The 24413-nt window shown below is 43.7% G+C and overlaps 1 protein-coding gene and 1 pseudogene across 7 annotated transcripts in view; one reads left to right on the top strand and one right to left on the bottom strand.

Moving 5' to 3' along the window:
• Nucleotides 1-24413, top strand: part of LOC146186570 (uncharacterized) — a 181568-nt gene that overhangs the window by 4367 nt on the left and 152788 nt on the right. For 6 of the 7 annotated variants that reach the window (XM_084607282.1, XM_084607279.1, XM_084607277.1 and 3 more), the window contains exons 8-12: nucleotides 6331-6404; nucleotides 6505-6605; nucleotides 10289-10406; nucleotides 17500-17650; nucleotides 18672-18708. In XM_084607282.1, coding sequence (XP_084463408.1) covers nucleotides 6331-6404; nucleotides 6505-6605; nucleotides 10289-10406; nucleotides 17500-17650; nucleotides 18672-18708 — 481 coding nt within the window. Of the gene's footprint in view, nucleotides 1-6330; nucleotides 6405-6504; nucleotides 6606-10288; nucleotides 10407-17499; nucleotides 17655-18671; nucleotides 18709-24413 lie in introns of those variants that run through there. The other variant, XM_084607283.1, reaches the window with a different exon arrangement.
• On the bottom strand, nucleotides 3679-5183 carry LOC146186571 (uncharacterized; annotated as a pseudogene).

Genomic DNA, 24413 nt, shown 5'->3' with positions numbered 1-24413 from the left:
AGCAGTGGCATGGCCTCAGTCCAGACGGCTAATGTAAGAGCAGCGAAAATATGAACAAGACAATTGCTTACATATTTAAATGGCACACTGAGAAAAAAGCATTTGGCAGTGGTGTAGCGAGAAAACTGTGGCGGCACGCCGACATCTGCTCACACTTCTAAGCCCGATCAGAGATAAGTAAGCTTTTGAATCCATGTGCCCTGCACTCTATTTCCTGGTGGAAAAATTTTGTCGTCCTCAATAAGTGCCTCACTTTAGCAGTAATTTGGTGTTGGGGCGCTTGTTCAGAACTTTACGGTAGACAGCATACGGGGCTGGAAAAAAAAAAATAGAATGGCTTGTGTCTACAGTTTGCAGCCTTAGGTGATAACTGTGAACTGCACATCTACATGACACCAGTGACGTGGTGGTGACAAATTACGCTCTCTAAACAGTTGTAGTCTTTTAGTGGGGTAAATAGGCTGGATGCTTGGGGTCGTCAGAGGCAGGCCGGTGCATTGTGTTTCATCAGCTGTTGCAAATCTGCCATGTGGCGTGATAGGACTAACCATTGCATTCAGCCGTGCAGTCGAATTATCAAGTGTTTTCTTTCCTCGAATTTGCAAGTAAGTTTGAAAAGACCTGGTGATCAGAGTCAGCAAGAAGTTTGCATTACTGCACTGAATGGTACTTTGCTATGTTTTTGAATATCTCTTGCATTCTCTTTTTTCTTGTATTTGGCAGTGCTGGTAAGCTGCACTGTGTACCTTGTTTCCTTATACTTGCATGACAGTTTTCTAAATTTATTTCATTTGAAATGAGTGGGCTTCTGAATAGTCCACACACATCTTTTCATTTTTTTTTTTTTTTAATTTTTGGCTAATGGCTATCGCACACAGGCTAATCTGCACACTTTGTCTGGCATAATTAAGGGAGATGTGGGAATTTGAATAGTTTTTGTCGTTTTGACAGGAAATGTGTGCATGAGCAGTTAACTGTGAAGTTCGATTAAAAGCTATTTAAGGTACTGCTGAATATTTTTGAGCGATATAAATTAACATTCTTGCAGTCATTCCAAATTAAGCATTATTTTTTATTGTTTTTTATGTTCTGGAGTGTCACAAATATATTTTCTATGTAGGAAAGCCGGTAATTTTAGTTATTCTCTCAAGAGCCATTGGGGAAGGGGGGGGGGAGAAAATAACACGGGTATGAATTTTTTATTTTTGCAAAAAAAAAAAAAAGTGTTTGTGAAAATACTGCACCAGATTGATTGAAGAAAATTGGGCACCATTGTTACCCTTCTAAAGATCTACTTCAACTTTTCTACTTTTCAACTCTACTTTTGAAGATCTATTTGCAAGGTCGAGAAACATTTTATTGCCTTGATGCAGCAGATAAAAGAACCAAGGCCTGTGAAAGCAGTTTGTAAAAGCAAGAATGTAGGAACCCTCTCAGCAGCGGTTGCAAGAAAGACAGAGAAAGAAATACGAGGTGGTGCCTTACACCTACCAGTTATCATAATTTAACGAGGTGCAGCAAAGCTTAGTGTAGACATAGTCCTCGGGTGCATGTAAAACTGTCAAGCCTTTGTGCGTTCTTGAAGCAGAATAAAACTGGCTTGCAGCGTGAAGCATGCAAGAAAGTTTGTTGAGTGCAGGGTTTGTGTTGTCTATGAATTCTCTCTCATCTGTGGCCTTGGCTATGTAGGGCAAACGATACATTGTCTTTGGTTGCTCAAAATCACAGGTAGCCAGAGAGATTCTTGGGGCATCATTCATTTATATGAGAGGGAAAACATTCGTCACTGAAATGTTGATTGTTCTTTGGAAATAGAACATAGGTTTTTTTAATTGATAAGTTGCTGGTGGCAATGTTTTCTTTCTTTTTTTTTTTTCACTTCCTTGGTCATTTTTAGCCGTACTTTTTCTTCAGATTGTTATGGGAAAGATTCAGTTATCTTTTTTGGAGTCTTGTACTGATAGATGGTTAAGCATGCGCATTTCACTCCCTGAGCACACTTCAGTTTTCAATTCTTTCGTCTCAAGATAGCACTTGTCCTGTGTCCCCTTTGTCCCAGTTTTCTTCTTGCACCAAGCCTTCTTATCAAGTCATGAATGCATTGAGGACCTCTTCTTTTAGAGTTATGTAGTTGTAGGGTTGAATTGATGAACTAAGGTGAACAGGAGTGCCAGCACTTCAATAAAAGGGATTCCCTTTTGTTATTTCACCGAAAGCTTATTCGGGCATCTGATAGGTGACGTTCTGGTTTGGTTTTTGTGCTGCTGCTCTGGTGGTCATGGGTCCGTAGCACTGTGTCATTGAAAGGGGGAAAGCATGCGTAAGGCTGCAGCGTTGAATGAAGGGGTGCAGAGGGAGAGAGTGCAGCATATGTGCGACAGCTGTCTGTTATGCCCTATGGTTTAGTTGTAGGATATCGAAGCTGGCACTTCGAAAACAAACCTTTGTTCTTTGTTTATTAAGTGGCAACTTCAAGTCTTCATGACTCTATGTTGTGCGGTATGCAGGGCAATAATTTATTGTTTTCCTTGATTGCAAGGGAAGCCAGCGGCAGAAATATTATTAAATTGCCTACAACAGAAGTTCTGAAAGACATACTGGAAAAACCATGCATAACGTGATGCATAGCTGCATACAGACTTGTTCTACTTCAGTAAATGCCATATTTGGAATTAGCTGTTCTCTGAATGTTTCATAATTATTACTTCATTAAGTCTGAGCTTGCTTGCTTAAAAATGTTTAGTCTTCCCATCATCAGCCCGACTATATGCCCACTGCAGGGCAAAGGCCTCTCCCATTTTCTTCCAATTTACTCGGTCCTGTGCTAGCTGCATCCACTTGACCCCTGTGAACGTCTTAATCTCATCCACCCACCTAATTTTCTGCTGCCCACTGCTAAGCTTACATTCTTTTGGAATCCTTGCCTTCCCACTTATTGGTAAAACCCAAAGGTTCAGGACTCCTTTTATAAACTGGCCTTGTAGTCGAAGTGGCGGACATTTGCGATTGCCTCTGTCCTATTCATAAGCGCAATGATTTTCATACCACAAAACAAACAGCGTTGTTGCTGATGCATGCGAACAGCTTTGTCGCCATGTTAAGGGGAGACACTGCTCTTTAAACTAATTTTGTTAGTTTTTGTCGCACATAGATGAAAAATGTATGCCTGATGTATTTTTGTATGCTGAACACAAATATGCAATCTGTTTTTATCTATCTTGTGTTAATTTTGAAATATTTGTTAATGACTAATCATTGTGCCCAAGTTTTTAATAATTTCCTGATCAAAAAATGATTAAAATTTGATATGTGTGTGTTCTGCAAGAGCCAGAGTGTGCAACCATACCATTCTTATACTTTTGGCCTCCCTGGCATAGAAGTTATATACTTGCCAAATACATCCATCAAAAGTTGGGAAAATTTCAACAAATAACTTACTAATTTAATTAAATTTCAAAGAGGAATTGTTATGCTTTTTAGATCTTATTGCAGAGAACAATTCATAAGCTTCAAAATACAACAAGAATTGTTCCAATCTGACCACCACATCTGGAGATATCTTGGGCAACAGTATGTGGAGTGGTTAAAAAATCCATTTTGAGAAAAGAAAAGAAGTTCGAAAACAAGGCCGGAGTTTATTTGCTGCAAATCAAGGCTTGGACTTCATTGCAAACTGTGTTAGAAGCCTCCAGGAACATAATCATTATCAACAGTTTTTCTTGCTTCCTTTTCATGGCACTCCGGAAGTTTTCAGCACCTGCATGCTTCCTGTCCGATGCAGCCAGCCGGCGCTGGTCCTTCTCGGCACATCTTTTTACCAATATGCTGCTTCGATTCACGTGCAATTCTTTAAGGATAGCCTCAGTGACATGCTCTTTCCCAGCATTGAATCTGGCGACAGCTTCCCCTACTGCACTCTCAACAGTGTAGAGAGAGGCATGCTTGGTTTTGGTTACGAGTGACCATATAACAGAGTGTAGGCACTCATTTGCATTTTGCGTTTTGCCTCTCTGGCAACGCTCAAGCAGTTTCTTGTCGGAGAGGCGTGTGTATATAGGTAGCAATGCCTCAGCGACATAGTCTGGGAGGTTGTATCGATGCTTTGGTGCTGGCTCCTCCGCCACAGCCTTGTTGTGGATGCACCAACTGTCTTCCCCTTTTGGAAACAGCGAATGGTTCGACCTTGCATCTGTAGAGGTCACATGATGATAAGTTGCAAGAACAGCATTCTTCATGTCATCAATGTTGCCCTGGTTCGCCTTCAGAGCCCGCCCATAGTAGGTGGATAATTTTGCAATAAGATCCCCTGTGAGCTTGCCCTTTCCGCCGAGACTTTTCTGGCTATCTCCCTTATGCTTTTGCAGGAGATTTCTCAGAGCAGCGCCCATGCGTTTGTGAATATGGTTAATGCAGTCTTCTTTTTCGATTTCCACAAAACCATATACCTTTTCTTCGTGCAGGCTGTTAAAAGCTCTGCTATCGCCGTCGCACAACATCGTTGTATAGCGCAGGCCATGCTTTTGCAGTGATCGCCCAAACAGTATTCGTGAAGCCTCCACTTCCATTTGCCCAGGCTTGCGCAAACTATTTTTTTGGCACTGATGGTCAGCTCGCCACTGCTCATACTGAGGGTCATCTTCTTTCGGGCCCAGCTGGCATCCCAAACAAAAGTTCGAAAGTACCACAAAATCTAGCACATACCAGGTGAACAGTTCAATTACTGTACCTACACAGATGTGCGAGGAGTGGCCCCTTGTCAGCCACGTTCCATCATATGAAACCGCAATATTGCCGGGGTTTCCAAAGTTTAACTCGCTGTACACCGATTTCACGGCATTGGCGCACTCGCTCATCACATGCGCGGCAGCGTTCAGCGCGGCATGGTTAAGTTTTTTCTTCACATACTTCTGGAAGGTTTTCGGGTGTAAACCACGTCGTGAGATGTTGAGCGAAGAAAAAATGTCATTTAGAACTGTCTGCCCGTATGCTCATCACTGCACGAGTAGCGAGCACATTCACTTCGAAAGGGTTGCAGGTCTCATTCCCACCTGCTCTCGGCGAGCTCCATTGCGCATCAAGTTCACCGCAATAATCACAGGTTAAAACAAGCTTGACAGCTATTCCGTACTCCCGGCCCGTCTTTGAAAGCGTCACAGGGCTACCGCACTGCTTACACTGCGCATGCTGGAGAAGTTCGTTCACGGCTGCGAGGCTTAGAACGGTGAACGGCGTCCCGACTCCCAACGTCTCGTCTCCCGGCCTTTCGTCGAAGTCCCCCACAAGGCGTTTGCGGCGGGTCGCAGACATGGAAGAAAGCCTTCGCTGTTCTTGTGTGTGGAAATCAATTGCCGCTTTATCTGCATCGGAAAGAAGTGGCGTATCGACGCGCACTGTTTTCGGCACTGCGACGGGCGTCGCCGCCGCGCATGCCAACGATCCTTCTGTAGACGCACTGCACTGCCTCGTCGAGGTGGTCGTCGCTGCTGCTGCTGGCGGTTCCGATGGCTCCTCACACGTCCGAGGCCGCCGTCTTCGTTTTTTGCCGAAAGCGTGCGCCGTTTGAAATTTCCGTTTTTCACCAGCCATCGCGACGGAGAAATGCGGTCGAAATGCGGCGAAATGCAAGATGGCGAACGATCGGAGCAGCATCGTCTTTGTGTAGCAGACGATGCTGCTGGCGTCCAATCGGAAAGCAGGATTTGTCCCACATGATGCAAGAACACCAATAGCGTGCGAGATTTTAGTATTTTCTTGCGGCTGTCTAGCTCCACTGTTGCCAGACGGAGAACTGTTTCCCGCTAGGAACGGAAAATAGAAGAGTGCAGCTTTCGAACGATACCAAGATGGCCGCGCTGCGCTGCGCCGTTGCCGCGGGGCGCGAGGTTGAATTCGACTAATCTTGAGGTTTTTTTTATGAGCGAAAATTGTCATGTTACTGACTTTAAAACCTAATAACGCTATAAATACTAGTCAGAGGACTATAATATTTCAGGAATGGGTTCTTCAGAACCTCCAGATTCCAGAAAGAAATAGTTCAGAAAACCGAATTTTTGGCGATTTTTCGGTCTCAAAGAGCCGTGTCTCCCCTTAAAATCACAGTGATGAAGGGCGCGACAAAATTCGCGCCCTTTCGATTTTGTACCCGATTCTAATGCGCATGCTACTTGATGGTTTATTTTTAGGAAAAAAGGTGCACATTAGAATCGGGTAAGTACGGTAATCTAGGGCGCTCCAGTACTCCATCTCTCGCAGCCTAATATGTGTGTTGCTTTGGGACGTTGGAAACCACAATTCGCAATTTATTTAAGACTACCTACTTCTCTCCAACAGCGATCGCCCATTGCCACGGTACCCTCGACGCAATGCTGGCATACATAAAGCGAGACTGTGAAAAAAATGGAGAGGTAATACACAATTATTGCAATGTATTCAAATTCTCTAGTTGCCTTAAAGGTGACTTGTGAAGGATTCGCACAATTAATACCTCACTTATTGTTCTTGTAGGGAAGCCGAGCAGATGAGCTAAAGAAGTCTGGAAATCAAAAGTATAAGGAAAAGTTATTCGAAGCGGCATACGAGTACTACACCAAGGCAATCGCAGAAATGTAAGTGTTTAAACTTATTAAGCTCTTCGTGGTGTATTTTGTTATTGGTGAAAAGTGTAGGCTTGTGGACGAATTTGTCTAGCTTTATTTTATTTTATTTTTTGTTTCCTCTTCCTGAGTGCAAGATGGCGTGTGAGAACCTTTCTCTGTAGTAGTTTTCTGTGTTGTAAATGTTAGTTTGACTTAAAATAGCAAGTCTAGGCTTAATTGCACCTATTATTTAGCCTTCAGGTGTAGTTGGAGAAAATTTGTAATTACATTCTTCAGTTAACAGTACAGGTGTGGTAGATTTACAGCATTGCTATGCCATAAGATGGTTTCCTTAAAGCAAACTGATGAAGGCCTTCATGGCACATTTCTGGAACTGCTATTCAAGGGCAATTCCTGAAAAAAGTGTATGCTATTGCAGGCAGTAAGGACTAAAAACGTTGCATAAGGCTGGTAAATTTTCGCATTCACTGTACAAGGATTGCAGAAATGCCTACATTTTTCACGGTGATAGGTTAAAAATAAAGTTTAGCAGTATGGTCCTGTTTAACAGAAACATAACACTGTCACTCCCATTCACTAGTTTGAGTAGCAGCTTGCAAATCTAAAGAAAATGGGTCAAGTTCAGGAGCTGCTTTTACAGATTATTGATTTTGTCGTTAATTTTGCTTCTATGCCATGCATGTGTGATATTTTTAACGGGGGTTGACTAGCACGCTTGGTTTGCTCAATTATACATGGCAGTGGCAAATTAAGTATCATAAGTGGCTTATGAACACATCTCTATTCATTTCAAACTGTCTGTGGCATCTCTGAGTATTGTTCTTGCAGTCTGGTCTGGGACTGCTTATCTCACAGACTAGACAACTGAGTCATCTTAAATATACGGTTATAGGTGGCTTGTTTGTCCACGGGTTTCTGCACCTCATCTGTGTTACCACTGCAGCCATTGCATGCTCACTGGAGCAGGTTTTCTTGCATATGGTTATGCTGTGTTTTGTGTATCAGTATCTTTAGCTTGGGCCATAGATTGTAGTGGAGGGCTGGGGGTGGGACTAGGGCCATTCTTCAGTTTTCTTGGTGCCTGCATTGTTCTGGTATAAAGCTCAGTTAGTTGGAGAATTCAGCTAAGTATAAAGACTTGGGCTAGTTCTTTTTTGGAAAATAACACAAAAACAACACAAAAAAGGAGCTTCATGAGAAGGACAAAGAATTTGAAGGTGAAAAGAATTGGGCTCGTCCGTTTTGGAAAATAACAAAAAAAAAATGGATGCTTTATTAGGAGTACGAAAAATTTAAAGGTGTCTTGAAGTGGTTAAAAGGCCCATGCCAAGCACTCTTTTGTGCTGTCTACACGGCGGCTTACGTATTACTTTTATTCACTGCTTTCGCAGGATACCGCCACTATGATTTCTTGGTATTACTGAAATACAGTGGAGACCACTTACAACGTAACAGATTATAGTGAGGGGTCGGTTATAATGCGATTTTTGCTGGCCAGTGGTCTGCCTTCTATAGGACTCGGTGTAAAGTCATACGGTTTATATAGTCATGCGAAGTGAAATGTCTGTAATGCGCAGTTTTAAAGTCTGCTTGGCGACAGCGCGGAACAGCGCGTGCACTTCCCTGCACAGCAGAGCACATCGCACCATGTGTTTAGGGCGCAACACAAGTATACGCTCCAGGCGTGCTTGCTGCTCGTTTCTTCAGTCTCTACGCATTGCTCCCATCTTGCACAAGATTACGCAGCAGCCACTCTTTTCGTTCTTTTGCTTTTCTCCTTTCCATGCATCTGGGTTGCATCACGTTTTCTTGCCATGGCATCTTAAATGCTTTCCTTCACTCGCATATCGCTCTTTTCATATAAGATTGCGGGGTTTTTGCTCATTGTGACACTGTCTTCGTTCAAGTTTTTCTCATGGCGGCTAACTGTGAAACGTCAGCGTGCTGCTTGAACAGACACTCTGCTGGCTTCCTGGGACGTGCGCCAAACGATTTGTGAGAGGCGATATTTCGTGGTGACAAAACGCTCCCGCCGAAGCAAAGCGGAGCTATGCAATGTTGTGGGCTGCCTCAACAGTGCACTAAACACTGTCAGCCTCACCACGAGACTTGTTTACCAACCAAAAGGTCTCGTTCCAAGACACCTCGCATTCTTTCTGGGAAAGAAGAGTCAAGTGAAATTCTGCATACCGCGTGTAGCGTAACTGTGGAGGTTAGCGCGACTACCTTAACGAGCATCATAACAGGTGTACATGTAGTTCCGCGGCAGCGGTCATTCTAATTTTCATGGTGGGCCTCTGCACGGTATGCTAATCTAAGCGTGCAGCGGACTTAGTGGCCTGCTTGTTATTCACTTATAAATAAGGTGTTGCTGAAGGGAAATTTAGCTGAAAATGAATGGTTTACACTGTATTACCAATGCTGGCACGGGCAGAGGCAATATCTATAACTTTTGAGTAGCCTCATCATAATAGATGTATTACCAATGCTCGCACTTAAATATCAGTCTGTCATATTAAAAAATCTGTGCATTATATCGCTACATGACGAGGCAGGCATGATTTTGCATCTTCCTGATCTACATGTTCATGTGCGTGGCTTTTGCCTGCTTTGCTGAGCTCCTGGCCTATGTCATGAGTTGTGACTACTAGACGGAGGCAGCTCTACAAAAATTTAGCAGATGCTTGTCACTAAACCTACAGAAAGTTGCATCAACATGGGGCAGCAAATTCACAGGGATCGCTGGATCAAGAAATGAGTACTTGTGCTGAAATAGGGTATCACATGAAAAGACTGCAAACGAGTTTTATGAATGTGTGATTCATGGCTATTATGAAGATGCTTTTTTTTTTATTCGCAAACAAATTCACGGACAATGAGGGGCTTCGTTATGAGGTACATAAGAAAAGAGCCAACAACCACTAATACATCTGGTGCTCTACTACTGAGCTGCGGCGACGGCTATTGAATCTTACTTTCTGTCTTACTTTCTTTGGTGTTTATGTTGCTTGTAATCTATTCTTGAGAGTGTTTACCACCGCTACCCTCCTGCACAGCGGCGTTGCTGTGAGTTCCACATAGAAGGTGATCTAACGGGGTGGGCGGCAGGTTGTAATAACCCTCTTACACCATGGAGGAAGGCGACGCTGGCGAATACTCTCAAGAATAAGTTACGTGCAGCATGAATACCTTACAAAATGAAAGATTAAACAGACGTCGCCGTAGCTCAATGGTAGAACACCAGACGTGAAATTCCGAGGTGATGGCTTTGGATCTGACTGAAGACGTGTTTTCTTTTTCCTCTACATTTTAATCATTTCCATCGTTATACATTACTTCACACATTTGGCTATGTACACACACACTTTTCTTTGCATCAGTGGTTGTTGACTCCCTTAACGTTCCTTTATTGCAGTTACTGTTGGCTTTTTTCGCATCTGGCCTGGGATTAGACTGTCATGACATAGTGACATAGCAAGCCCATCGTGCTTCTGACAGTATGAGCTGGGCAACCCTATATTTCTTAATTGCACATGCTAACTTCAGTCACTCATAGTCATGACACCCTTGCTGGGTGGCAGTTTAATCTCAGTTTCATGTGTCATCTTGTTTAGGTGCTGTGATGTTTTTGCCTTTTATCTGTTGCAGCCTGTTTTGGTGACTTGCAACTTATTTTTTCTTTCTGCCGGCAGGCGTTACAACCATTTGTTGTACAGCAATCGGGCACTGAGCGCTCTTCAACTGCAGAAGTATCGAGAGGTGGAACTGGATGCACGCCGAGTTATCATCCTCAACCCTAACTTTGAAAAGGTGGACATTTCTTTATTTTATTACCGTATTTGCTCGCATAATGATCGCACTCGCGTAATGATCGCACCCCTGAATTTTGAGGTCAAAATTCCATTTTTTAAGTTCCCCGCGTAATGATCGCACCCCGAACATGGAACCGCCTGGTGGTTGATCTGCAGTCATCCCGCAGCGAATGCATTCCGACGAGTTCCCAACCTAGTCTAGTAACGTTGGAGTTCCCATGATTCCATGCTTTGCGGCGTTCGCCATTTTGCAATTCGGCAGCGTCGTAGCGTGCTTTGTGTTTTTGTGCGAGTTTACGCCATTTCACCATGGGGCGGTATGCCAGTTACACCGCTGCGTTCAAGCTCAAGGCTGTCGACTATGCACTGGAGCATGGCAACCGCGCTGCTGGTAGGCATTTCGGCGTGGACGAAATGAGGATACGCTATTGGAAGAAGCAGCGCGAGAAGCTGATGGCTACGAACAAGACACGGCGGGCTTTCCGTGGACCCAAAACGGGCAAGTTCCCTCGTGTTGAGGAGGCGGTCCTAGAATACGTGAGGGACCTGCGCAAGGATGGTTGTGCAGTGTCATTAGAAATGATACAGACGCAGGCGCGCACAACTGCCAGGAAGCTGGGAATCGCCGCAAAGGATTTCCGCGCTAGCTCCGGTTGGACGACTCGCTTTATGCGACGGAATGGACTTTCCCTGAGGCGGCGGACGTCGTTGTGCCAGCGGCTCCCAGCCGCGTATGAAAGCAAAGTGATAGACTTCCATCACTTCGTCACTAGGCTTCGCGAAAAATGCGGTTACCTCATGTCGCAAATTGGAAACGCCGATCAAACTCCACTGACGTTCGACATGCCCCGGAATACAACTGTGAACGAGAAGGGTGCTCGGAGCGTCCTCGTGAAGACGTCTGGCGCAGAAAAACAGCGATGCACAGTCATGCTTGCTGTGACGGCCGACGGGCGGAAGCTGCCACCATACGTGATCTTCAAACGGAAGACTATTCCGAAGGGAAACTTTCCCCGTGGCATCCATATACGTGCACAGATGAAAGGGTAGATGACTGCAGACCTGATGGTCGACTGGATCAAGACTGTTTGGGGAAGAAGACCAGGAGCATTTCTGCTTCCCTCGCTTCTGGTTTTGGACAGTTTTAGGGGTCACCTTGTGGACAGCGTGCGTGCCAAGCTGAAAGAGCTGCGCACAGACATTGCAGTCATTCCTGGCGGCCTGACTTCGCTGCTGCAGCCTCTCGACGTGTCTTTGAACAAACCGTTCAAGGACAACGTTCGACGACTTTATGCTGAGTGGATGGCGATGGGCCAGCATGATTTGACGCTGAGCGGAAAGATTAGAAGGCCATCCGTGGAGATGCTGTGCTCGTGGATCACAGAAGCGTGGAGCAGTATCCCCGACGAGGCAGTGGCTAAGAGTTTTAAGAAGACAGGCATATCTAACGCTTTGGATGGAACGGAAGATGACTTCCTGTGGGATTGTGAAGATGCTCCCAGCGACGACACTGCCATTTCCGATGAGTCGTGCAGCAGTGAAAGCGAGGATGGCGAGGATTCAGACTTTGATTAGAGTACTGACGAAAAAAAATAAATGGGCATTGTGCACTCCATGTGATGCTTAATGTGCGTGTTTATTGCGAAGGTAAGCCTTACTCAGCTTTTATTTTTGGTTGTAATCGAGATATATGTTCTAAGACGTCTGACCTGCAACTTGTTTGCGTTTTCGGTGCTCAAAAATTTTTTGTAGAAAATTTACCCCGCGTAATGATCGCACCCCGAAATTTGCGTCAGTATTTAAAAAAAAAAAGTGCGATCATTATGCGAGTAAATACGGTATCTCACACACATTGTAGTGAAAAGGTAATATTTGTGAAGGGGCTGGGAGGGACGCCCACTTCTCCAAGTAATATATTTAACTTGGGGAAAATAGCCTGAACCCCATTTTGTTGATGAAAAAAGCGTAAGAAATGCCTGGTTCAAATGGAAAGTGTTGAGAAGGTTTGATTTCTGCTTTAATGCTAAGCTAAGTTTACTTCGTGTTATCTCACTCAGCTGGGAGCCATGTGTTACTGTGTGGATATGTGCTGTATGAAGGTGTGCTTCTCTTCTCATTGGAAAAAAAAGTAGACATGTAAATAATGAATAATCAGTTCGGAGCGAGCACGAAGGGAATAGTTGTTTAGTTCAAATAGTATTGAAGCAAAGCAGATATTTTTAAATCAATGCTTATAAGTAGTTCATCACTGGAAACGAAGTAGCAAAAGACAGAGGCAGTTTTTCCAAATGATGTTTGCAGAATTCCTTGAGGCATAGTTCTACCTTACTGTACCATATGACTACAGTCTATTATTCGGACTTTTTCCTGGCTCCAGGACATACCTTATAAAGTCAATGTATTACGCTGCTCAAAATTTCGGACACTTTAAGGAGGGCTATTCGATTTTTCGGACATTCCAAGCGTCAGCCTAGCCAACTGCCACACATTTTGAGCGGTGTCGCCGCCATCTTGTTTGTTTACTTTTACCTTCAACAGCCTTGAAACCGGCGCCGGCCTTGCGTGCCGCTCCAACACGCTGGATCGAGGCTATAATATTTGCCTAGCAGCTTCCATTTCCAGAACAGCGTCGCTGCCGGAGGGCTTTTTTTTTTTTTTTCTAGCGTGATCGCTTCTACTGCCTGTTCCTCTGTGTGTTTGCCGTGTAGGCCCAGCCGTGGTCATGCTGATGCGAGAACTACGTTCTGTAGCTACTGTGGCTCGCATTTTATTAGATCGGCTTCAGTTCTGTTTCCGGATTTTATGAGATTTTTTTTTTTTTGGTGCAACGCGACAGCAAGAAGGCACTCAACGGAGTCGGTGTTGTGATTCAGTGTTTGGTGGTTGTGGTGTGCCTCGACAGTGGGAAAACCTACTCTGTCGATTTGCTTGGAGCATTTAGTACTCTTGCCGATGCGTGGAAGTCTGTAGCACCCACAACGCTGCGCAATTGCTTCCGCGACGTGGGATTTGTGCTGAATGACAAGTTGGCTGCTTTGGACGAGGAGAGCGTCGTCGAGCAGTTGTCAGGCAGTGAGCAGTTCATTCACAACCTTCGCACTGCTGGTGTCAAAATTCCATTGGCCGTCTCGTTTTCAAAGTTCACAGACGTGGACAACCAGTTGGAACTGTGCTCTGGGCTCATAGATACAGGAATTATTCGCCAAGTGCTTGTGGAGTTTGAGAGTGAGGACGATGATGACTCACCTGCAGCAGCGCAGCCGACGCAAGCTGAGCTGATGCAAGCGAAATTCAGGTGGACCTGTTAGCACGGAAGCGGAGCATGGTGCAGAAAAGCATTCATGACTTTTTCCGGCCTCAAAGTGAATAATAGGCAATAAATTGAGCTTTTTTGGTGCACGTTTGTTTTTTTGGACTGCCCGATTTTTCGGACATTTTCATGGTTTGTTGAGAGTCTGAAAAATCGGTCGTTGACTGTATATGATAGTCATATAGCTCTGCATTCTTATCTTCATCACCTTCGTCTCTTGCGCCTTCTGTGAGGCCAATGTAGTGCAGTTTCTGCCACAGCGTGCTCTTTCGCATCTTGGCTTTGTGCCTCATCGGTTGTCGAAGGCATAGTTTTAAAACATGGCTGCCATGCAGTGTGCATATGGGATGTGTGCGGATATCTTGAGTGGTGCAATTTTACGGCGGTGTCTGAGCGAACGTACGACGATCGACTTTTATATTTATTTTGCTCAATTCTAGAACATTGAAATACTTCAAAAATCTTCGAGGTTTCCGATAATTGCCACTAAGTTCGAAGCTAGAATCGAATACTGTGTTCGCTTCAATATTTGATACTTTAGAATTATTGCACAAGCTAAAAAAAAGGCATTTTGCTACATGGATTAAAATTGAAAGGCAAACTGCAAAAGAGGGATAATGCATACAGTGGAACCTTAGTGGCGCAGATCTGGCAGGATTGCAAAAGATATTTGTATCATCCAAAACGAATGGAATCGTAATGCAGAAGCACATCAATGCCCGCCACCACTTGCTACTCGGGGTGTGTACCCTGCAACATCGTCAAAATCACGGCAGCATTTTTCTGGCCAAGAAATTTCACACATTTGTGTCATCCCAAATTGTAGCAACCATAATTCTTACTGTACTATCCTCCGCATATACCTAATGGTAACTACTTATAACTACTTAGGGATCGGGGATACAGAGTAAGAGGGAATATGTTTGTTTCGGCAATAAAGTTCGTTATCTGTAGAATGCATGTTGTGAGTGCTATCTTGGAAATGCACATACTGTGTGAGCCCTCCAGTAGTATGCGCACAGACCTGGAGATGAAGATAAGCATGTACAATCTAACCTTGTTATCATGAACACCGATATAGTGAATTATCGGATAAAAGGCAAAGTTTGGTTGTTGCATACTTTATTTCTGTAAGAGTTGTATGTGTATAGCAGAAGAAAAAAAGTCTAATTTGACACCTTATCAGTTATACAGAAGCAGTCTTTTGCAATCGGATGGCTAAAAATATGTATAAGAGCTGGAAAAAAAGTCCAAAAAGTCAATATTACGGTCATTTGAATTGCCCACTGCCGAACTATGTTTAAATTGCAAGCCGCGCCGTCTAGGGGCAGCGACAAAAAACTAGCATCAACAGCTGATATGCATGTGGCCACCACGTTATCAGATAGTCGCCTTGCCATGTCTGTACTGAGCCGTGCGCAAGGCAGTTTTGCTCAAGGCGATCATCGAGACGTTTAGTACGGCTGAGAGTGGGCGCAGAAAAAGGACATGGAAGCAGACTTTTGGTGTTTCACTCAGCACTGTGTCGACAGTCTTGAATGCTGAAAAAAAATTCTGTTTAAGAAAATTAGCAGCACTACCGACCAAAAATGCTTGCAGTCAAATCTTAATAATGTCCTAGAGTGGTGCACCCTTTGGTCCATGAAAATAAATAGCGACAAATCGGTTCTTCAGGTTACTAACAAGAAAGCGCCATACAGTTCTAATTACGCAATAAACAATCTTCCACTGCTACAGGTGAGCGAATACAAATATCTTGGAGTCACCATTACAAATCGCCTTTCATGGTCCAGCCACATTAATAGCATTTGCTCGGCTGCTTCAAGGAACCTCGGCCTTCTAAGACACAAATTAAAACGCGCTCCCTCTGAACTTAAACAACTTGCCTTCAACACACTAATTCGTCCGAAACTTGAGTATGCTTCCGTCGTATGGGATCCGCACTTAAAAAAGGATATAAGGAAACTTGAAATGATCCAAAGAAAAGCAGTCCGTTTCATTTTTAACGCTTACCATAGCTCTATCTCGCCATCCGTTCTGATGTCTACGAAGAACATATCCACTCTAGAAAGAAGGAGAGCACTTGCAAGGCTTAAATTTCTGTACTCATTTTACTCTAGTCAATTTAATATTAATACTGCTCCCTATATATCCCCCCGTTCTACACGACAGACACGCAATAGCCACAACCATAACCTTACCCCGTACTTTGCACGCACAAATACGTTCAAAAACTCATTTTTTCCCCGAACAATCACAACATGGAACTCACTGCCAGCAAATGTCTTTTCGGCTCAGGATGCCGCTGCTTTTGAAAAGAGTGTCTTATTGTATGTGTAAACTTAACAATATCATTGCCCTCTGTTTGGTTTTCTTCTTTTATTGTTGCCGGAACGCTGGATTTGCGTAGTGTTTGATTTTATTTTTGCTTTTTGAATGTTGCCCCCCTGCTTGGTCTCTATGACTGCAGTATGTGTAAATAAAAATAAAAAAAAAGGCATCCACTCCAAAAGCACCGTGAAGTATGATCAGAAGTACATTGGTCTTGTCACCGCCTTAACTGATGCCTCCTCCGAATGTTACATCTGAAGATTTCATTAACGCTGTTGATGAGTTTTGTTGGGGCGCTAAGATTCCCGAAGTGGCCGGCCATAAATCGTTGATTAGCTGATTCCCGAAACTGATGCAAGTTGTGCTTTTCACGAGAAACCGGAAAGAGATCAAGCTGTTAACAGCTTAGAGGCCGTCAATCGGCCAAGGTTGTGCTGTTTCTGGCCAAAAGCACTCATACACTCATCACTACCGACCAAGAATCTTGTCAGCTGATCTTGTTTGTGCCGTCGCTGTAATTGACTAAGCTATTTCGTGATGTCACAACCACGTGACCTCACACGGGCAATTCAAACCAGGTCCGGCATAGCTTTGTTAATGTGTAAGTCTTTCCTACAGGTCTCTCAAGCTTGCCAGATAAGAAAGAGTGGATTGACCTTCACCTCTTGTGCTTTCACGCTAAAAAAGCTGATTAGAACTAGTCGGGTTTGAATTCAGGTACAGGTTTTTCAGAGGTGGAGCATCTGAACCACTAAATGACTGTGGTGGGTGCTTTTGCTCGTTATAACCAGTTCTACGTAGGATAAAACATAAGCCATTTGATGCGATAGGTCCTAGATGATGCAACAGACTCGTGGCCTCCACGATCAAGAGCGCCATTGCACCGGAACTGATTTTGGAGGCCACGGTTAAACTTTCGCCATTTGACACGGTAGCTCCCAGATGGCACCTTAAGTTCAGCTGTAACTGCAGCTTCCGTAGATTTCACACTAATACGTTCAACAGAGATAACCCCTCCAGTTTTTAAAAATAACTGTTCGATGCACGGGGCAATGTCTTTTTTTGTGTTGCATTTTTGCTTGCCGACATGGATGAAAGGCGAAATTTCCTTTTAATACCATTTCGCAGCTTTGTGTGGTCCATATTACAGTATGTTTTTCTTGGGTTTATTATAGTTCATTTGTGCGCGTGAATTTTTGCGTGTGGTTTTAAGATGAACACTGGATGTAACTAATAAATTTTGCAGCCCAATCAGACTTCGTTTTAACGAGGTTCAACTGCAGCTGGTCCTGCACTAAGCATGCTATGTCTTAGGTTGTCTACAAAATAACTGAGATTGATTCTTAGAAGCGTGAAAGGCTACTGAAGGTTTCTCAGTGTTACACTCTGCAGTAGCATGTACTTGCGGCGGTCTTATTGAAATGCACCGAAAATGTGTGTGTTAACACAGGGCTACTTCAAAATGGCTCAAGTCTACGAAAACCAGAAGCAGAGCAGTCGTGCGAAGAAGGTGGTCGAGTACTACACCAAGCGATGCACTTTCTTGGCCATTGACATCAGTCGTGAGGTGTTGGATCTCCACAAGAGGCTTACTGAGGCAGGCAAGTGCCAGTCGCTTATTAGTATTACGGAAAGTTGTTTTTGCTTTTTTTTTGCTCAATTGTTCTTTTTTTGTTGGAGTGAGGATGTGATGTCTAGTTAATCATGCAGAGTTACAGGCTTCTTGTATGGCAGCTTAGTTAAAATTGTCACAGAGCTGAATTTTGTGAAAGTTCTGTTCATGAAATCTTAATCTATTTGGGGCCCTGTTGTTTTTTTGGGAGCAAAAGATGTGTTTTTCGCCGAGAGATATGGAGTTTAAAGCAGCATACTTTTTTTTTTTTATCTTCACTGGGTTAAAACTTACAAATTTTGTTACTGCTGGTTGGAGGAGGATCATTGTGGGTGCATCTTCAGATTTCGCTTTTGCAGGCAGCATAGAGAGGTAGCTTTTAAAATTTCGTTTCGGTGAAAGTAGCCTCCTTGCAATTGGAATGTGGCATTGAGGCAGTTTGACTGTGTCCTCGACATCTGTTGAATCATATTCCGGGAAGATCTTTTGTTTCAGCTTGTCTTGTCAACTTCAACGCAGGCTTTCCTTCCTCCGTCCTGTGATTCGATCTGTTTCTTCATTTAGCATGGCAACAACACAAATGTGTTTGGAACACGACAAAGGCAAATGCATCTGATGGGTAAACGAGCTTGTGTCTAAATAATACAGGGGAAAAAGGTAGCGACAAAAGCAATACCTATGGGGCCGTACCACACATGCCAGGTTTTGTTGGAAGCCATGCTTAGCATGTTGCAAAGTATAATCTTCATGTTGTTGACTGGTATGCATTCCTAGTAAGCATTAATTTCTCTGTTCAATTTCTTATCTTGGCCTAATAGAGGGTTGACAGCCTGAATGCGTGTACTGAAGTAACACTAGTTGTAGTTGGAAAAAGTTGCACTCCTTGCGTTGCAGTTATGAACAGGCGAACAATACACAGGGAAGCTATGTCACATCAAACCGTCATAAACTTTGTACGAAATGCATCCAACTCAGCCAAGTCTAAGTGAATGTTTGTTGTTTATGTTTAGGAGAAAAAAGCAAGAATGGAAAGACGGACGCCAAGAAGTAAGTTCCTTGTAAATTTCAGCTTTCTTTTAGAGGTGTGCGAATATTCTAACAATCATTGAGAAAATTTCCGATTCTAATTTCTAATTTTAATATTCTATTTATTTCTAATTTTTCTAACTTCTAATATTTCTATTAATAACAACATTTTGATAATTAATTTTATTTCTAATTTATTTTTGTTTGTTTGTTTGTTTTATTTTGTATTTTGTATATTTATTATATATATTATTTGTATATTTATATTCTATTTATTTATATTTATAATTATATTTATATTTATTTATATATTTATATTTATATTTATTTATATTTATAATTATTATAATTATTTATTTATAATTATTTATATTATAATTATATTTATAATTATATTTATATTCTATTAATTAATAATAATTAATATGTATAATATTCTAACATTCAGAGTTTTCAATACCCTAATGCACCAAAAAATGGTCGAATTATCCGCAATTTCACCCCACTGCACGCTTCCCTGCGGTGCTTGACCGTGTGGACTTGTAGTGCCGGCAAGGCCTTATTCACAAAAGGGAAGGTCCCGCTTCACGAAACGTGATGTGGTTGTTTAGTGAAGAGGGGCGTTCCTCTTTCGTGAAGAGGACCTTCTTGTGGGGAAAAAAAAAAACATCATTCTCACTTAGATTCATCTCAAATGCACACAACCATCGTGCAGGTGTCCAGCTAAAATTACTGTGACATAAATGTTTTTCAGCAGTTTTTTTCAGGCCGATTTAACTAGATTTTACTTTTTTCGGCAGGAATATAGCATCTCCACCCGGTTTCATGCAGGTTCTTCTTGTACAGAAAACCAGCTTACAGAATTCTGTATAAATTTATACTGGATTTCTCAATCGAGTACACACTTCTGTGCAATTCTAGTTTATTTGCAAGTACAGTAAAACCTCGTTGATTAGCTGAAAGAAAAATGTGGGAAAAAAATCACATTGTTTGGGAGAACGTGTTATCCGAATAGCCTGATATTGCAAAGGAGGTACAAATATTTGGAATTGACTTTCACGGCATGAGTGTGTAGATTAGCATTTATAGACATCCAGTATGCACAGCTCCTTTTTGAGCTTCGCAGAATTCAGTCCCTATTTGCATTGTCCCAAGCGCAGAAGAGATATAGTAGCAAATCCGGTTTGTAGAAGGTAATGACGAGCCAGAATCATTTCCTTGGTTGTTTCTGGATCCTTCGCTTCCTTACATCAGTGACATGTGGAGAAGCCGTCACGATGGCTTACAGTTATGTTTTTGCTCATGTCGCGTCCTCCAGATTCGGCCCGCTCGTAAGCAGGTGAATGGTTGTCGTTATCAAGTGGTTCACTCCTATGCCCTGAGGCACCGCAGAGGTCACTACGTTGGGAACGGGCACCTCGTATGTTGGCTCGTTGGCTTTCTTTGATGCTGTCCCTTTGAACCTTGGCAGTGCAGGAAAGCAACTGGGGCGGCTGAACACCGCTGATCAGTTTTTCGTGTAGTGAGGGCTCGTTAGCATATGTCTGGTTGATTGCAAAGCGTGTTATATGACCACAGTTCGTCGGAATTTTGAACATATAAACCAGGAAGTACCGTATTTACTCGCGTAATGCTCGCACCACCAATATTACCACCGCAAGAGTCGTCTGCTAGTAGTAACGAGCGCCATCTTTGGAGTGCTACTGAACCTAACTGGCGTCGTCGTGTGCACGCGCTACCAGACGACGATAGCGCGCTCGGGTAGATCATCATCGTCGGTTATGCTAGTCTTTCTTTTTTGTCCTCCATGATGCTCTTAGTTGTCGCTATTTTGCGTGGTATCTCCGCGTCTCGTTCATTGTTCCTTCGTTCCGTCAGTGTTGCTTGCTTTGTTCTACCGTCCACCGTGTTCTTGGTGCCGCATCGTGGTGGGGCGGTGCGCAGGTTAATATCTGCTTTTAAGCTGAAAGCTTTCGAATACGGGCTACAGCATAGCAACCACGCTGCCAGCATGCATTTCGACGTCAGTCAGTTCTGCATAGTGCGCTACTGGAGACAGCGATTGCTGTGCCGATACAGAGTCAGTCTCTGATCGAGAGTAGAACTGTATAGTCTGCTGTGAGCATTATACCACGGAATGCGGGGAGTAATGATGAGGCTGCGTGCGGTAAATAAAGTGCTTTAGCAATTTGTGCCTTTGGTGACCTTGTACTGCTGCTTGAAAGTAATGTTTTGGTTATTTTTACAATAGCTGACCTAAGAATCTCGATTCGCACCTATTTAAATTTGCTTTTAGCACTCCAAAACATTTGCTCGAATATTTTCCCCGCATAATTATCACACCCCCCAATTTGGCATCAATTTTTCGCGAAAAAAAGTGCGAGCATTATGCAAGTAAATACGGTAGTCTTATCCAGGAACATCTTTACTTGGACCATATAAAACGGGAAATAGTTTTAACAGGGAATGTGTCAGCAGGGTTCTACTCTACATATGAGTTCTGGAATTAACAAGATGCTAATTTTCCATTTTGTTCACTGAGCAGATATTTTATTCAATATTTGAAGGCATTTTTTTCTCATATTCCTGTTCAATTCGTATTCGAAAATTTTGATATACGCACATCCTTACTTTATTAATTTCAGTATTGTGCATTTTGCGCTGTGCGTCTGGTGTGTGCTTCAATTGGCTACAGTCGAACCCGGATATATCCTCCTGAGACCCGGCTATGGGGATTTGTCCAATATATTGGACACTAAGTAATCAGGCAGTACTCCTATGCCAAGGCATTCATCCTCATAAAACCCTGCAGTCCAATATATTGGACACCTGCTAGCGCCATCTATGCAACATAGATGAAAACGCATCGTTCAAATTCCCGCCAAAACTTTTCAAAACTGCGTCATTCAGCGGCGCGCGTTTTATGGCACCTGTCGGCGAAGTAAGTACTGTTTCTCGTATTTCTACCTACTTTCAGAGCATATGTTTGATTTTATATTAAAGGTAATACAACAGCGAATGCGCAGAATAAGAAATTTAAACTGTTCAAGCGCTTACTTTTATTCATGCGTCCTTTGATTTCGCGTGTCCACTGTGTTGGACGCTGGGACTCAACCCGGTCATTTTGACCGCGCTTTTGCCACGGCCTTGTTATGAATAGCAGACGAGTATTGTTGGTATTTAGCGGCTTGCGGACGAAATCGCCTCTCTTTGTTGTGTAGCAGACTGGCCCCGCGTGTCTGATGAAACAGCTGACGCAATTTTTCAATTTTATAATTTATAATTTTAATTAAAAATTAAAATTTATAAATCATAACATCATAAATCATAAATATAAAATATTATAATTTTGTAATATAAAGCAATGTTCTTTTGTACCAAATGCTAGCTCTGCTTCTGCATCACAAAGGAGAGAAGATGTTTTGAAATTGCCCACAGAAAGTGAAGAAGCGAGCGAAAGTTTCTTTTTCTTTTTTTTTTGAGCAAAGGAAGGCTCGCTTTTACGTTCTTTTTCACCACTTTACCTTTGAAGTTAATAAAAAAATTGCACACGAGTTTGAGAGCACTACCTGCGGCATGTAAATACATGCGCGCTTGGTGAAAAAAGAACGGGTAGAATCCCAGTGTCCAATATATTGGACATCGTACTGAGCCGATACTATCAGGGCTATTGAAAAAACGTTTAATACTTTTCACCTTCATAACCATACTGACTTATTCTGAAAGTTAAAGAAAATTCTGTGCACCCAATGCATTCCCGGTCTCAGGAGGATATCGAACTCTGAGGGGATCGCGAATTAGTTCGATATATAGATAATTCGATATACAGAAATTGGCTTGTGACGGCACTTACGATGCGAAAAAACGATACCGTATTTGTCGCGTAATCAACCCACTCGCATAATGAACCCACCCTCTACTTTTGTACCGAGAATTTGAAAGAAAAAAAAATGCGTTAAGGCTAGCTCGCTCACATGCAAGCGATCTCAGCGACGAGCGGCAGTGACAGAGCGAAAAATTTCAAACTTGTTGGAACTGCCTCCCTCTCGCTGCTGGAGCCACCGCGGCAGCTCAAAACAAGGTTTCCGCGTCGCCGCGGTGGCAGAAATCCACGAGTGTTTCCGCTTGCATGTCCATGGCAAGCTTCACTCTGTTTCGGTCGTCACATCCACAGCTCATTTCTTGGCAGCGTGCCAAGATGCTGTGCAGCGATAACTAACGTCCTGCTCCTGCGGTGGCGGGGAGCGAACTTGGCAGAGTGCCCGTGATGGCTTGATTGCACAAGCCTGGTTCGATTTATCATGCCGCCGCGCTCGGGGCGGGCGTCATGATTGCAGCAGCTGGCCGCATGCTTTCGTTGATTCATACCGTATTTACTCGAATCTAGGCCGGCCTCGATTCTAGGCCGACCCCCTAAATTCAGACGGTCAGAAAAAAAAAAAAAAGTTTACTCGAATGTAAGCCGAATGAAAAAAGGCATTGACTGGAACTAGAACATGCATTTTATTGTGCTTGCGACGCTCATTGTAGCACGTCCAATGCTCACTCGCTGTCTTCGTCACCGTCGCTGTCCTCTTTGTCGCTGGTTTCCTCCCACAGCGCACTGTCTTCGCTTCCGTCCAGCGCGTTGGAAATACTGCACTTTCGGAAGGCCCGCACAATCAGTTCGGCCGGAATCTCCTCCCACGCCGCGGCGACCCAGTTCACCACTTGGCTAAGCGAAGCACGCTTGATGCGCCCGGTCGGTGTGAGCTGGTGATCTTGCATTGTCAGCCAGTCGTTGTAGTGCTTCCGCAGCCTATCCTTAAATGGCTTGTTGATGGCTACGTCGAGCGGCTGTAGCTGGCTCGTCATACCTCCGGGGATTATCGCAATGTCCGTACCTGACTTTTACCTGTTTTGCGCCCTTTTCATTCACTGTGAACGCTACAGGCATGTCAAAACAGACTGGGGTCTGGTCGGCGTTACCGATTTGGCCCAGTCTGTAGTCCTCCTCCAACCGCTTCTTGATAACAAAGCGCTGGAATGTGACCAGCTTCTCCTCAAAGTCAGGGGGTAGGTTTTGGCACACAGAAGTCCTCCGTCGCAAGCTGAACCCGAAACGCTTCATGAAGCGAGTGACCCAGCCCCTGCTGGCCTTAAATTGGGTCCGTCCAACGCCTCTAACGTTTGCGATCTCCCTCGCCTTCGCCTGTATAATCTCCGTCGTCACGGGCATTGCACTTTCCCTTTGCTTCCTGATAAAATCAGCGACATCCTTCTCCACCTCGTGGTGTCGCCCGCTCTTGGGTCCAGTGAAGGCCATTCGCTTTGCAGCGCAGTCGAAAAGCTCATTCCGCTGCTTGCGCCATCGGCGCACGTTTTTTTCATCCACGCCGAAGTCGTGCTGAGCTTGTAGGTTTGACGTCTTCTCCGCCTCTAAAACTACTTTCCGCTTAAAAGCCGCAGTGTAATGGCATCGCTTGGTGGGAGCCATCGCGCCGCGAACACGACTGCTTTTTCGAGGGCACGCAGAGACGCACACAAGGAAACTCGAAACGACGAGACCTTGGTGCAACGTTCACAAAAGCAAAATGGAGCCTGCAAACCTGCAAGCTTCAAGCAGTAGCCGCGAGATGGCGCTACATGTCTAGCGGTTGCGGGCAAACCGCATCCTCGAATCTAAGCCGACCCCCGACTTTCGTAACCAATTAAAAAAAAAAAAGTACCGGCCTAGATTCGAGTAA

This window comes from Amblyomma maculatum, chromosome 6, assembly GCF_055883805.1.
Source record: "Amblyomma maculatum isolate TAMU_Amacu chromosome 6, ASM5588380v1, whole genome shotgun sequence".
NCBI classification, from domain to species: domain Eukaryota; kingdom Metazoa; phylum Arthropoda; class Arachnida; order Ixodida; family Ixodidae; genus Amblyomma; species Amblyomma maculatum.
This window is presented reverse-complemented; position numbering and strand designations above follow the sequence as displayed.